Here is a 13134-nt window from a genome sequence, read left to right as displayed (position 1 = left end):
AACCACTATCACAGGATATGGAACACCATAAAATTTTTTCCCAGGCTCCTTTGTGGTCAGCCCTTCTCTGCACTCCTGGTCCCTGGCAACCACTCCTCTGTTGAGCGAACACTCATTTCACAGGAGCCTTCTCTGTGAGATCCCTGGCTGGTAGACTGAGGGGCTTCCATGCAGCATTTGCAGGTATCGTTTCCCTCCCAGAGTGGCTTGAGTTGGTTTATTCAGGGCCACTGCTCCAGTTCCCAGGTGAACTGAAGAGTGGTCTTTCCCCCAGCCTGAGTCACCTACGTGGCCCTGATAATTATATTCAGAGCAGGGTTGGATCTTGCTCCACCTCCACCCTGGACCTGGTTTTCTAAGTAACAGAGAAAGGCTTTTATTTTGTGCGATCGTAACATTTGGGCGAGTGTACGGTTCTAGCAGGACAACAGAATCTCTCGTTTGTGTGTGACCCGTTCAACAGTGATAGGCTCTTGAGACCCTGGTTACCGATAAAGCAGAAAACCAAACCTGTTGCCGCTGAGTTGATTCCGACCCTCAGCCGCCCTACGTGACAGAGTAGAGCTGCCCCACGGGGTCTCCAAGGCTGTAATGTCTACGGAAGGAGTCCTGGCGGTGAAGTGGTTAAGTGCTCAGCTACTAACTGAAAGGTCAGCGGTTCGAACCCCCAGCCACTCTGTGGGAGAAAGATGTGGCAGGCTGCTTCTGGGAATTTTATGTGTTCTAGACCTGAAGAGTCTATGCTGTCGTATAAATTGAAATATAAATTTTTTTTTCAATTATTGCTTAGTTACAATAAAATTAACATTTAAAGGCTGATGACTAATTGCAGAACTAGTGCTACACTGTGTATTGTTTATGCCTATGGTGTTACTTTTTTTTTTTTTTAGGAGATTGTTTTATTTCTATTTACAAAAAAAGATATTGTTTTGATTTTATGTTTTTGCATAAAAATAGCAGGACCATAACACAAAGGTGACTATTAAAATAGCCATTGTAATTACTGATATTTGTAGTCAGATCTCTAGCTTTAAAGTTGCTAAAGTTTGAATAGTAAAGGAAAAGCTTAGACTGAAAGATTGAGAAAAATGAGAGTTGAGGAGTCAGGATTTGAGGTTGGACATTGAATCTTCGAAGGTGTCCTGGTGGCGTAATAGTGAAGCACTCAGCTGCTAACTTAACGGTCAGCTGTTCCACCGGAGAAAGCCCTGGCAATCAGCTCCCATAAAGATCACAGCCTAGGAAACTCTGTGGGGGACAGTTCTGCTCTGTCCTGTCTGGTGGCTGTGAGTCGGAATCGGCTCGTCGGCAGTGGGTTTTGTTGAACTCTTGTGTGTCCCGCCCTCTCCATGTGTAGAAGAAGCAGATTTGAATAGAAATGGTATTTCAGTGGTTTCCTTCAGCTTTGAAATTATTCCACATTGTTTCCCTAGTTAAATGATCTTAGTATCTGTAACCAACCATTTACATAATTTTTGTATTAATATTACTCTAGGGCTATTATAGTTGTGCGGAATTTTTTTTTCCCCCTGAGAAGAGCTAGAAAGGTCTGAGAAGATAATATAGGTCTTTGGTCGTAGAATTTTTCATGAATGCCCACTAAGAAAGTAAGAAAATGAAAGATGGAGACTAAGGTGATAATTTCTTGCTAGGTTTTTGTAGGAAAATGCTTTAAACCCTCCCCCTCTCCCCCAAATTGTGAATGGCTTACTCCAGAAGCATAGTGAGAAGAGAGAGCAGTTGATCCTTTTGGTTTACGTTTTTCAATTGTTAATTATGAGCAATAATTTTTTTCTTTTCTCTTTGAAGGTGACATGGAAAGTCCTGTGTTTGCATTTCCCCTGCTCTTAAAAATAGAGCCTCACATTGAAAAGCTCTTCATGTATTCCTTTTCTTGGAACTTTGAATGTTCTCAGTGTGGACACAAATATCAGAACAGGTTAGTTTTTCTGTTTTTTAAGACCTGTTCATTCTGAATGAAAATGGCTCAGAGTAATAACATTTGAATAAAACTTGCTTCTACCTATAACACTGCTGTTTCTCTCTCTCTGATTCCTCTACCCTAGACACAATTTTTCGTATCTTTAAGTCTCTCCACCACTAAGGTAAAAAAACAAATTTGAGCTCCAGAATCTGTAGTGTATTTGCTTCTTTAAACTGGGAATGGTAAAAAAAAAAAAAAAACATTGTTTTGATAGACTGTGAGTAGGAACTTTCTTAAGAAGTCCTGTAGTGGGAAGTGGGAACTAATAGGGAAAAAAAAAAACAGGACCACTTGCTTTTAGCCCCCACCTTCTGGATTCCCTGCTGGATAAGATTACCTCTTACTCTGAGTTCCTGAGAATTTCTTGAAAAACTATATGTGGTTCATTTACTCCTGTATTAGAGACAAGGGTTTTCTTTGTTTTAGGTTTTTAACATCATGGAAACTGTGTGTTCAGGCTTCTAGAATCTGGCAGCTATTCTCAGAGGTAACTTACGCCTTCCCTTCCGTCCCCTATTCCTGGGAGAGGCTAGCCACCACCAGAATCTTCTACACCACATGCGAGCTGGCTGAGCCGTACTTTCTACTTCCCTGAGTGAAGCTTGGTAAGGAGTAGAGGTCAGGATAGGTATACATGGCCTGAGATTGACTCTTGGGAGGAAGCGTGGAGAAGAAAGAAGCTTGCGGGTTTCTTTCCATAAGTCTACCGTGTAATAAGAAGAGGAATTAGACTTTAGAACAAGGGTCAGTGAGGGTAAGTTTTTATCAGATACCATACCCTTAGCTTTGCCTGTATCTGAGGAAGTTGCTGGCTGGCAGTGAAAAAAGTATCAAGCTGGCTCTTTTGGTTATGTGTTCAAGTTATTACAGTAGACAGCAACCTTTCCCTCCTTTTTTTTTAGTAATATTTTCTTGTGTATTCTGGTAAAGGTTTACATAGCAGTTTAGTTTCCCATTCAACAGTTTCTACACAGGCTGTTCAGTGACATTGGTCACAGTCTTCACAATGAGTAAGCAGTCTCATGGTTTCCATTCTGGTTGTTCCATTTCCATTAATCTAGTTTCCCTGCCCCCTTATATTCTCGTCTTTGTTTTAAAATAATTGTGAACCATTTGGTCTGTTATGGATGATTTTTTTAAGGAACACAGTACTCATCGGTGATAATTATTTTTCAAGCCAATCTGTTACTTAGCTACAAGGTAGTCTCCGGCTAGTTTTGATTCAAGGTTTGAAGAGTGTATCAGAGAACTAATCTCAGGAAATCCTTCAGCCTCAACCAGTCCAGTAGGTGTGGGGCCGTTTGTTTGTTTTTAAGCATTCAAATGTTAGTTGCTGCTGTTATTATTAAACACTTTTTTTTTATTGTGCTTTAGGTGAAAGTTTACAGCTCAAGTTAATTTCCCATACAAAAATTTATACACATATTGTTATGTGACACTGGTTGCAATCCGTATAATGGGACAGCACACTCCCCCTTTCCACCCTGGGTTTCCCATGTCCATCCAACCAGCTTCTGTCCCATCTTTCCTTCTTACCCTACCTCCGGACAGGAGCTGCCCATTTGGTCTTGTGTAGTATTATTTTATGTTTTATAGTCCAGGCTGATCTTTGTCTGAAGAGTGGACATCGGGAATGGTTTTAGTTGTGGGTTAACAACGTCCAGGGGCCATGGCTTTGGGGGTTCCTTCAATCTCAGACCATTAAATCTGGTCTTTTTACGTGAATTTCAGTTTTGCACCACACTTTTCTCTGACTCCGTCGGGGACTCTGTTGTGTTGCCTGTCAGGGTGGTCACTGAGGCTAGGTGTCATCTAGTTCTTCTGGTCTCAGGCTAATGGAGTCTCTGGTTTATGTGGCCCTTTTGTCTGTTGATCTCATATTTTTCTTGTGTCTTTGGTGTTCTTCCTTCCCTTTTGGTCCAAGTGGGTTGGGATCGATTATGCATCTTAGATGGCCACTCCCAAGCTTTTAAGACTGCAGACACCACTCACCAAAGTGGGATGAAGAATATTTTCTTAATAAAGTTCTTTATGCCGATTGACCTAGATGTTCCCCAAAACCATGGTCCCCAGATCCCAGCCACTCTGTCCCCAGAGTGTTTGGTTGTGTTCAGGAAACTAATCTTAGCTTTTGGTTTAGTCCAGCTGCGCTGACTTCCCCTGTATTGTGTGCTTTCCTTCCCTTCACCTAAGATAATTCTTGTTTACTCTATCTAGTTAGTAAATTCCCCCCTCCAGCCTCATAACCATCAAAGAATGTTTTCTTCTGTGTTTAACCCTTTTCTTGAGTTCTTATAATAATGGTCTCATACAATATTTGTCCTTTTGTGACTGATTAATTTCACTCAGCATAATGCCTTCCGGATTCATCCATGTTATGTTTTGCAGATTCGTCGTTCTTTATTTTCATGTAGTATTCCATTGTGTGAATATAGCATAATTTGCTTATCCGTTGATCTATTGATAGGTACCTGGATTGTTTCCATCTTTTTGCTATTGTTAACAGTGCTGCACTGAACAGGGTTATGCACATATGTATTCGTGCAACAGCTCTTATTTCTCTAGGATATATTCCAAAGAGTGGGATTGCTGGATCATACAGTGCTTCTATTTCTAGCTTTTTAAAGAAGCGCCAAATCAATTTCCAAAGTGGTTGTACCGTTTTACATTCCCACCAGCAGTGTACAAGTGTTCCACTCTCTCCACAATTTCTCCAACATATATTATTTTGTGTTTTTCAGATTAGTGCCAGCCTTGTTGGGGTGAGATGGTATCATAGTTTTGATTTGATTTCTCTAGTGGCTAATGATCATGAGCATTTCCTTATATATCTGTTAGCCACCTGAATGTCTTCTTTGGTAAAGTGTCTGTTCATATCCTTTGCCCATTTTTTAATTGGGTTGTTTGTCTTTTTCTTGTTGAGATGTTGCAGTATCTTGTAGATTTTAGAGATTAAACCCTTACTGGGTATGTTGTAGTCAAAAATTTTTTTCCCAGTCTATACGTTCTCTCATTATTCCTGGTGAAGTCTTTGGATGAGCATAAATGTTTGCTTTTTAGGAGCTCCTAGTTATCTAGTTTCCTTCTGGTGTTTGTGCAGTGTTAGTTATGGTTTGTATTCTGTTTATGCCATGTATTAGGGCTCCTAGCATTGTCCCTATTTTTCCTTTCATGACCTTTGTCATTTTAGTTTTATATATAGGTCTTTGATCCATTTCGAGTTAGTTTTCTATACATGGTGTGAGGTATGGGTCTTATTTCATTTTTTTTTTTTTTTGCAGATGGATATCTAGTTATGCCAGCACCATTTGTTAAGGAGACTGTCTTTCCCCATTTAACGGTCTCTGGGCCTTTGTCAAATATCAGCTGCTCATAGTGTTTTGTTTTTTTTTTTTAAGAATTTGGGGTTCTGGTCCACATTTTTCTTTCTCTCAGGGTCCATCTGTTGTGGCCCTGATCAGAACTTTCCCACTTTTCTTAAACTCACCTAATAGTAGATTGGAAAACTTGGAGTGTCTGTAAGTTATTAAATAAGAACACGAGGCAAAATGTTACTTAAACCCATTTTTGTCGAGTTGTTTCTGACTCTGTAACAACCCTATAAGACAGAGTAGAACTGCCCTATAGGGTTTCCAAGGCTATAATCTTTATGGAAGCAGACTGTCAGGTCTTTTCTCCTGCAGAACAGTTGGTGGGTTCGAACCACTGACCTTCCAGTTAGCAGTCGAGTGCTTTAACCACTGCGCGACCAGGGCTCTTTAAAGTATTACTTATTGTTATGGATTGAATTGTGTTCTCCAAAAATGTGTTGTAAGTAGTAACCTCTATAGAGTCACTGTGAGTTGGAATGGACTCAGTGGCAATGGGTATGGTGTTTTGGATGCCTGTGGTTAATAATCCCATTTGGGGAACGGGGTGTCTTTGTTAATGAGGCCGGATTAGTGTGGGGTGTGTCACGCATTAATCTCTTTTGAGATACAGAAGAGGTTAAACGAGCAAGAGAGAAGCAGCTTGGGGTAAGATAGATGCCAAGACACATGGAGATCTCTTAGACACTAGAAGCCAAAAGAACAAGAACCTTCCTTCTGACAGAAAGTCTTCCCCTACAGCTGATACCTTGCATTCAGACTTGTAGCCTCCTAAACTGTGGCAAAATAAATTTGTTTGTTAAAGCTGCCCACTTGTGCTATTTCTGTTTTAGCAGCAAGATCAGATATTTCTTATCTAAATATAAGATTTGTTTTTGGTATTCAAGGAATAATCAAGGAGAGTTGAGTCTGGGAGAATGCTCTAAGTAGACAAGAAACAGTGCCAAAAAACAAGTGTTCTTTTACAGTGAGTTCCAAAAGTACTAGAATGGGCTAAGAATTAGAGTTTCACTCACACCTAGGACTTAAATAATTTTGTGTAAGCAAGGGAGAATGGGAATACCTATTTCCAGGCCTTCTAGCTTTGACCTTTACATGAATTACCTGGTTTTCTCCTCAGCAATAACTCTGTGAGGAAAATCTTTATACCCTCGATAAGTGTGTAAATTGAAGTTTGAAAGAGCACCTTAAATAGGCGTTCTTGAGTAGATGCCCACAAGAACACAGTAGTGACTGCCAGTCAGGATTCAAACTTTGACTTTTCTGATGTCTTAGACTTACTTCTTGCTCACTGTAGTGTACTCCCTAACCACCGCCTGGATTTCCAATAATATAAACAAGCTAGATGATTAAAATCAAGTTAATTATAGCTTTTGTAGAATTCACATCTCAGTTGTTGGACAGCTTGTCATTGCAGATGTTCTCCATGCCGGGCACTCACCCAGACCCTGGGAATTATCCTGGCAGAATTTGAAGTCCCTGAGTGGTACAAACTGTTAATGTGCTTGGCTGCTGATCAGAGGCTTGGAGGTCACACTCCATCCAAAGGCACCTCGGAAGAAAGGCCTGGTGACCTGCTTCCAAAGAATCCGCCTTTAGAAACATGGAGCACAGTTCTGCTCCAACACACATGGACTAGTTGGCAGAATTCAGACGAGTTAAGGAGATAACGTGTAACACGTAATTCAGGGCCAGTGAATTAATTACTCTGATCTGTTGGATGCTCGAAGTTGCCTTTGAGTACAGGGTGATAAGTGCATTTTGGAGGACACAGAAGATGATGTGCGAGCTCAAGGTAAAGAAGCCACCTTAATTTCTTTCTTCCCCCCCTTTTTTTTTTTTTGGTTCCGAAAACGAAACGAAGGTATTTCATTAAATATATTTTAGTCATAGCTTCAAATTTATTTCTCTTTATTCTGAAGGAGGAATATCCAGCAAATTTTTTTTTTGTTTTGTTTTCGTTCTGCTGTTTTTAGTGCCGGTTTAAGAGTGTGCCCCTTATTTAGAAAGAGTATTCTGGAGGCCGTGAAGAACATGTTCTCTGGAGTCAGGCTCCCTGGAGTCACGTCTGCAGCCTGCCGTTTACCATCTGATGTGCCCCGTGTGTTTCAGTTTCTTCAGTTGTAAATGGGGATAGTGATGGCACCTGTCACTTAGGGCTGTTCTGAAAATGAGTGCCTAGCACAGTTCATTGCGAATAGTAAGTGCTCAGGAATGTTCGTTGCTGTTTGGAGCATTAATACTTATTTTTTCCTAAGATAAACTCCCTTTTATAAACTAAAAAATAAGTATCCTTACTTAGTAATTATCTTCAAGAACCAAGAAATTTAGCAGAAATGCAGTCAGTGCAGTCGTTGATACGTTTATGTTGCTTTGCCGTCACAACGTTAGCTTCTCTGAGACCTGATCTGTTTTTAATGGCTAGCGCTTGTCTCATTTGCAATTTGTAATTGTTTAAAGGAGAAGCTAGTGTCTCTTCTGTTTTTTTATTTAATATTAAATTTTTCTTTTATTTTTCTTAATTGAATGTGTATTCCTGTTTTAATGTGTTTAAAATTTGTTGAATAAATGCTGAGTTTTTTGTTTGCATATATATAATTCTGCATCTTTTGTACAACTTAGTATTTTAACATGCGTTTTCTGTGTTAATATCTACTTCTCAAACATTACTTCATAATATTCTATTGAATAACAAACTGTTGTTTTCCATACTGTTCCGTCATGGAAAGTACTTTTTCTACAAAGTCACACTGACTCTAAATGTGGAAAACACCTCTTGAAGTTAACCGCCTTCAACTTTAACCTGTTTCTGGGCACATAGATGCTAAAAAAGTTCGTGTTGCTTGATGGGTTATCATCATTAACATTTTTTTTTCTTTTTTGTGGTGGTTGTTGTTAGGTGTCATCAAGTCAATTCTGATGCATAGCCACTCTGTGTACAACAGAACAAAACACTGCCTGGTTCTGCACCATCTTCAGAATCGTTATGCTTGAGCCCATCGTTGTAGCCACTGTGTCTGTCCATCTCGTTGAGGGTTTTCCTCTTTTTCGCTAATCCTCTGCTTTACCAAGCATGATATCCTTCTCCAAGGACTGGTCCCTCGTGATAATATGTCCAAAGTATGTGAGACGGAGTCTCCCATCCTTGTTTTTAAGGAACATTTTGGCTGTACTTTTTCCAAGACAGGTTTGTTCATTCTTTTGGCAATCCATGGTATATTCAGTATTCTTTGCCAACACCATAATTTGAAGGCGTCAGTTCTTCTGTCTTCCATATTCATTGTCCAGCTTATACATGCGTATGAGGCAATTGAAAACACCGAGGCTGGGGTCAGGCACACCATAGTCTTCAAGGTAACATCTTTACCTTTTAACACTTTAAAGAGGTTTTTTTTGAAGCAGATTTGCCCAATGCAATGCGTTGTTTGATTTCTTGACTGCTGCTTCCGTGGGTGTTGTTGGTGGATCCAAGTAAAATGAAATCTTCGACAACTTCAATCTTTCTGGTTATCCTTATTGGTCTGGTTGTGAGGATTTTTGTTTTCTTTTATGTTGAGTGTAATCCATACTGAAGGCTGTGGTCTTTGATCTTCACCAGTAAGTGCTTCAAGTCCTCTTCACTTTCAGCAAGCAGGGTTGTGTCATCTGCATAACGCAGGTTGATAATGAGTCTTCCTTCAATCCTGATGCCCTGTTCTTCTTCATATAGACCAGCTTCTTGGATTATATGCTCAGCCTACAGATTGAATAAGTATGGTGAAAGGATACAACGCTGACATACACTTTTCCTATCTAAACCATGCAGTATCCCCTTCTTCTGTTCAAATGAATGCCTCTTGGTCTGTGTACAGGTTCCTCGTGAGCACAATTAAGTGTTCTGGCATGATCATTGTTCACAATGTTATCCATAGTATGTTACTATCCACATAGTTGAATGGCTTAGCATAGTCAATAAAACACAGGTAAATATCTTTCCTGTATCCTCTGTTTTCAGCCAAGATCCATTGGACTTCAGCAGCGATACCCTTACTCCGGGTCCTCTTCTGAATCTGGCTTGAGTTTCTCACAGTTTGCAGCTGCAACTGATTTTCAGCATAATTTTGCTTGTGCGTCATATTAATTATATTGTCCGATAATTGTTGCATTCTGTTGGATCACCTTTCTTTGGAATGGGCACAAATATGTGTCTCTTCTAGTCGGTTGGCTAGGAAGCCATCTTCCGAATTTCTTGACATAGACGAGTGAGTACCTCCAGCACTGCACCTGTTTCTTGAAACATCTCAGTTGGTATTCCGTCAATTCCTGGAGCCTTGTTTTTCACCAGTGCTTTTAGTGCAGCTAAGACCTCTTCCTTCACTATCATCGGTTCTTGATCATATGCCACCTCCTGAAATGGTTGAATGTTGACCAGTTCTTTTTTGTACAGTGACTCTTTCTTTTTCCATCTTCTTTTGATGCTTCCTGTGTTGTTTAATATTTTGCCCATAGAGTCCTTCAACAGTGCAACTCAAGGCTTAACTTTTTTTTTTTTTCCTTCAGTTGTTTCATCTTGAGAACATGGCTTGAGCGTGTTCTACGCTTTTGGTTTTTCTAACTCCAGGTCTTTGCGTATTTCATTATAATACTTTGTCTTCTCCAGCTGCCCTTTGAAACCTTCTGTTCAGCTCTTTTACTTCAATATTTCTTCGTTTTGCTGTAGCTACTCTATGTTCAAGAGCAAGTTTCAGAGCCTCTTCTGACATCCGTTTTGGTCTTTTCTTTCTTTCCTGTCTTTTATGATGTTAGCTGTGGGTTTTTCCTTCCATTGCGGTTGCAGAAGATACTTTGTATAATTTCATTCTTTTGGTATTTATTGTGACTTGCTCTGTGTCTTGAGATATGGACCATCCTGGAGAATATTTCATGTACCCTGGAGGAGAATGTATATTGTGCTGTTTTCTATGTATGTCTGTTAGGTCTAGTTGGTTTATATATTCAAGCCTTGTATTTCTTTATTGATTTTCTCTCATTAATGAAAGTGGTATGTTGAAGTCTCCATCTATTATTGTAGACTTCTTTCTCCCTTCAATTCTGTCAGTGATTTGTTTTATATGTTTTGAGACTCTGAAGTTAGGTGCATATCTATTTGTGTTAATAGTTACATCTCTTTGATCAGTTGACCCTTTTATAATTACAGAGCATCCTTTATCTCTTATAATAGTTTTTGACTTAAAGTCTGTTTCATCTGATACTAAAATCACTGTGTGAGCTCTCTCTTGATTACTATTTGCATGGAGTTTTTTTTTTTCCTCCTTTCGCTTTCAACCTATCTGTGTATTTGTGTCCGTTGTGTGTCTCTTGTAGATAGCGTATAGTTGGGTTATGTGTCTGCCACTCTGCCTTTTGATTGGAGCATTTAATCCATTTACATTCATGGTAATTACCGAAAAAGGAGGACTTCTGCCGTTTTGTTATTAATTTTTTTGAGTGTTTTATACCTCTGCCCCCCATTTGATCCAGTATTGCCTTTTTTGTGTGTAGTTGATTTTTTTTTTTTTTTTGGTTGGTGGGGAGGGTAGTAAACCATTTTGTTTCCCCTTCTCCTTTTCTTTTGTGAATATATTTTATTTATTCATTCATTCATTTGTTCATCCTAGTTCTTGAAATTTAACTATTACACTTTAGAATTCTGGAGATTAGCTGCTTCTTTTTCATTATTGTTAATTTTAGATTATTCAAGGTTGTAGTTCTCTGTTTCAACATCAAATTCCCCGCCTTAGGTGCACCTTCTGTGGACTCTTGTTTTCTTCCAGATCTGTTGTAGGGGGATGGGTGCGCCCAACAGCTGATGCTGCCGTCTTGTTTGCCCTTCCAGGACTCTGATTACTTCTTAAGAGATAGTTTTATTAAAGGAAATGTATTGAAATACAGTGTATGTCTTTTAAAGGTCATCTTTTTCAAGCATATTACTATCAGGTATTGAGATTAAAGTGCAAATTTAGAACTTATATAACCTGTGGAAACAAAATTCTTGCTCAGTTGATGTTCTAATTTTATTTTTTTGAGTGCCAAGAAAATTAAGTTGTATCCCTTCCCTGATTATGTAATTGAAAATGCCCCTTTTCACTTTTGGTTTTTAGTAATAGCTAAAGGGATTGTAAGTTATTTCAGCGAGGGTTGAGTTCTTAATAGTTTTGAAAACCTAGAACAGTAGTTCGCAAATACGGATGTTAGGCAGCATCTGGAGACATTGGCTGTCACAGCTGGGGAGTGGAGAATGCCACTGGCAAATAGTAGGTAGGGGCCAGCAGTGTTGCTGAACATCCTGCAGTGTGTGGGACAGCCTCTCACAACCAGGAATTTTCCAGTACAAAAAAGTCAGTGGTCTCGCCATTGAGAAACCCTTCCTTAAAACAACATTTTTTTGCTAGATGTCTTGTCTAAAAACTGTAGGTATTGATGTAGAGAGCCCTCACAGAGAGCTTCATTACTAGTATCAAGGAAGACCATTACCATATTAATATATGCTTTGGGAGAACATAAAAGTATGAATAAATAAGTGAAGGGAAACATCTTTTATTTTAGACATTGCTCTAATGTTCAGTGTATTTAAGTGAATTTACGTTATGTCTCTTTTTTTTACAGGTGTATAAAGACTCTGGTCACCTTTACACATGTCATCCCTGAGTGGCATCCACTTAATGCTGCCCATTTTGGCCCGTGTAACAGTTGCAACAATAAATCACAAATACGGAAAATGGTATTGGAAAAGTAAGTTGAAATTACTTAACAGATTTTAGAACAAAACGAAGGTGAATTTAAATTTTTAAATACATGGAAGTGATGACTACACCCGGCCCTTCAGAAATTTGAGTCAACATATATATTTTTGAATTTGTCACATGCCTCTATCATGAACTATGGCCAATAAGCAAGCTGTTTCAGGCTAAATACCACTGAAGAGCTGACTTAGAGTTCTAGTGTTTTTCCTTCTTTTGCCTTTTCACTCCCTTTAGGGATGTTAAGCTTCAGTTTTTCCCTCCTGCCAAGTGCCTGGGTCATGAGATTCCTGGAATTACCTCAGTCTAATTTCAAGAACTAAGATGATCCTAAGATGAGCTTTAGGCTCATCTCTGAATTTTCATTTCCCAGACCTCAGTCTGTTAATTCTTCTTCATCTTGTAAACTCTCTGCTGCCTTTGAGCAGATGGGTTTTTACTATATTTTTTTCAGCTTTTCTATTTGGCTTCAGTGGGAGGGCTGGTCAGAATTACCTTTTCTAGTACTAATAGAAGCCCAGTTCCATTTTAGGCAGTTTGTCTCTCTCTCTCTTGTTCATGCACACACGTATAAACGTGTTCTTGACCTTAATTTGCAATCTCCCTGTAAAAATGGCATGGGGGCAGCATCTGACCTCCTCTAACTTCACAAGGAGGAAGGAGAATCAAGATCAGCAGCCCAAGCCTGATTCCTTTGAGGTGGAGGTCAGACATGCCTCCTTTCTCTGCCATCTTTACCAATTCTGACACTAACCGTCCTTCTCATACTCTCCACTTCTCTGCTGCATTTGATAATTTATTACCATGGCCACACAGAACTCACAGACCATACTCACAGTTATGGGATTTATTAGGGAAGTAACAGGTTACAGTTCAGATATCGGGATGCTCCGGATTTATAGCTCTTCCATCACGACAGCCTTTTCTCAGCCGTGCCCAAGGCATGCCTCTTTCTGGCCCTTAGCTGGGGCAAATGTTACAAAGCTTTTTTAGCTGTACTGGTAAGCGCCCCCAAGACACTCCA

The 13134-nt window shown here is 39.5% G+C and overlaps 1 protein-coding gene across 11 annotated transcripts in view; it reads left to right on the top strand.

The window, feature by feature from the left end:
- USPL1 (ubiquitin specific peptidase like 1) overlaps positions 1–13134 on the top strand; it is a 43795-nt gene that overhangs the window by 16217 nt on the left and 14444 nt on the right. For 7 of the 11 annotated variants that reach the window (XM_010593991.3, XM_023553157.2, XM_003414020.4 and 4 more), the window contains 2 exons: positions 1810–1939; positions 11977–12102. In XM_010593991.3, coding sequence (XP_010592293.1) covers positions 1810–1939; positions 11977–12102 — 256 coding nt within the window. Of the gene's footprint in view, positions 1–44; positions 184–1809; positions 1940–2410; positions 2472–6756; positions 7148–11976; positions 12103–13134 lie in introns of those variants that run through there. The other 4 variants (XR_010319091.1, XR_010319092.1, XM_064275281.1 and 1 more) reach the window with 4 other exon arrangements.

This window comes from Loxodonta africana, chromosome 23 (genome assembly GCF_030014295.1).
Source record: "Loxodonta africana isolate mLoxAfr1 chromosome 23, mLoxAfr1.hap2, whole genome shotgun sequence".
Classification (NCBI taxonomy): Eukaryota; Metazoa; Chordata; class Mammalia; order Proboscidea; family Elephantidae; genus Loxodonta; species Loxodonta africana.
This window is presented reverse-complemented; position numbering and strand designations above follow the sequence as displayed.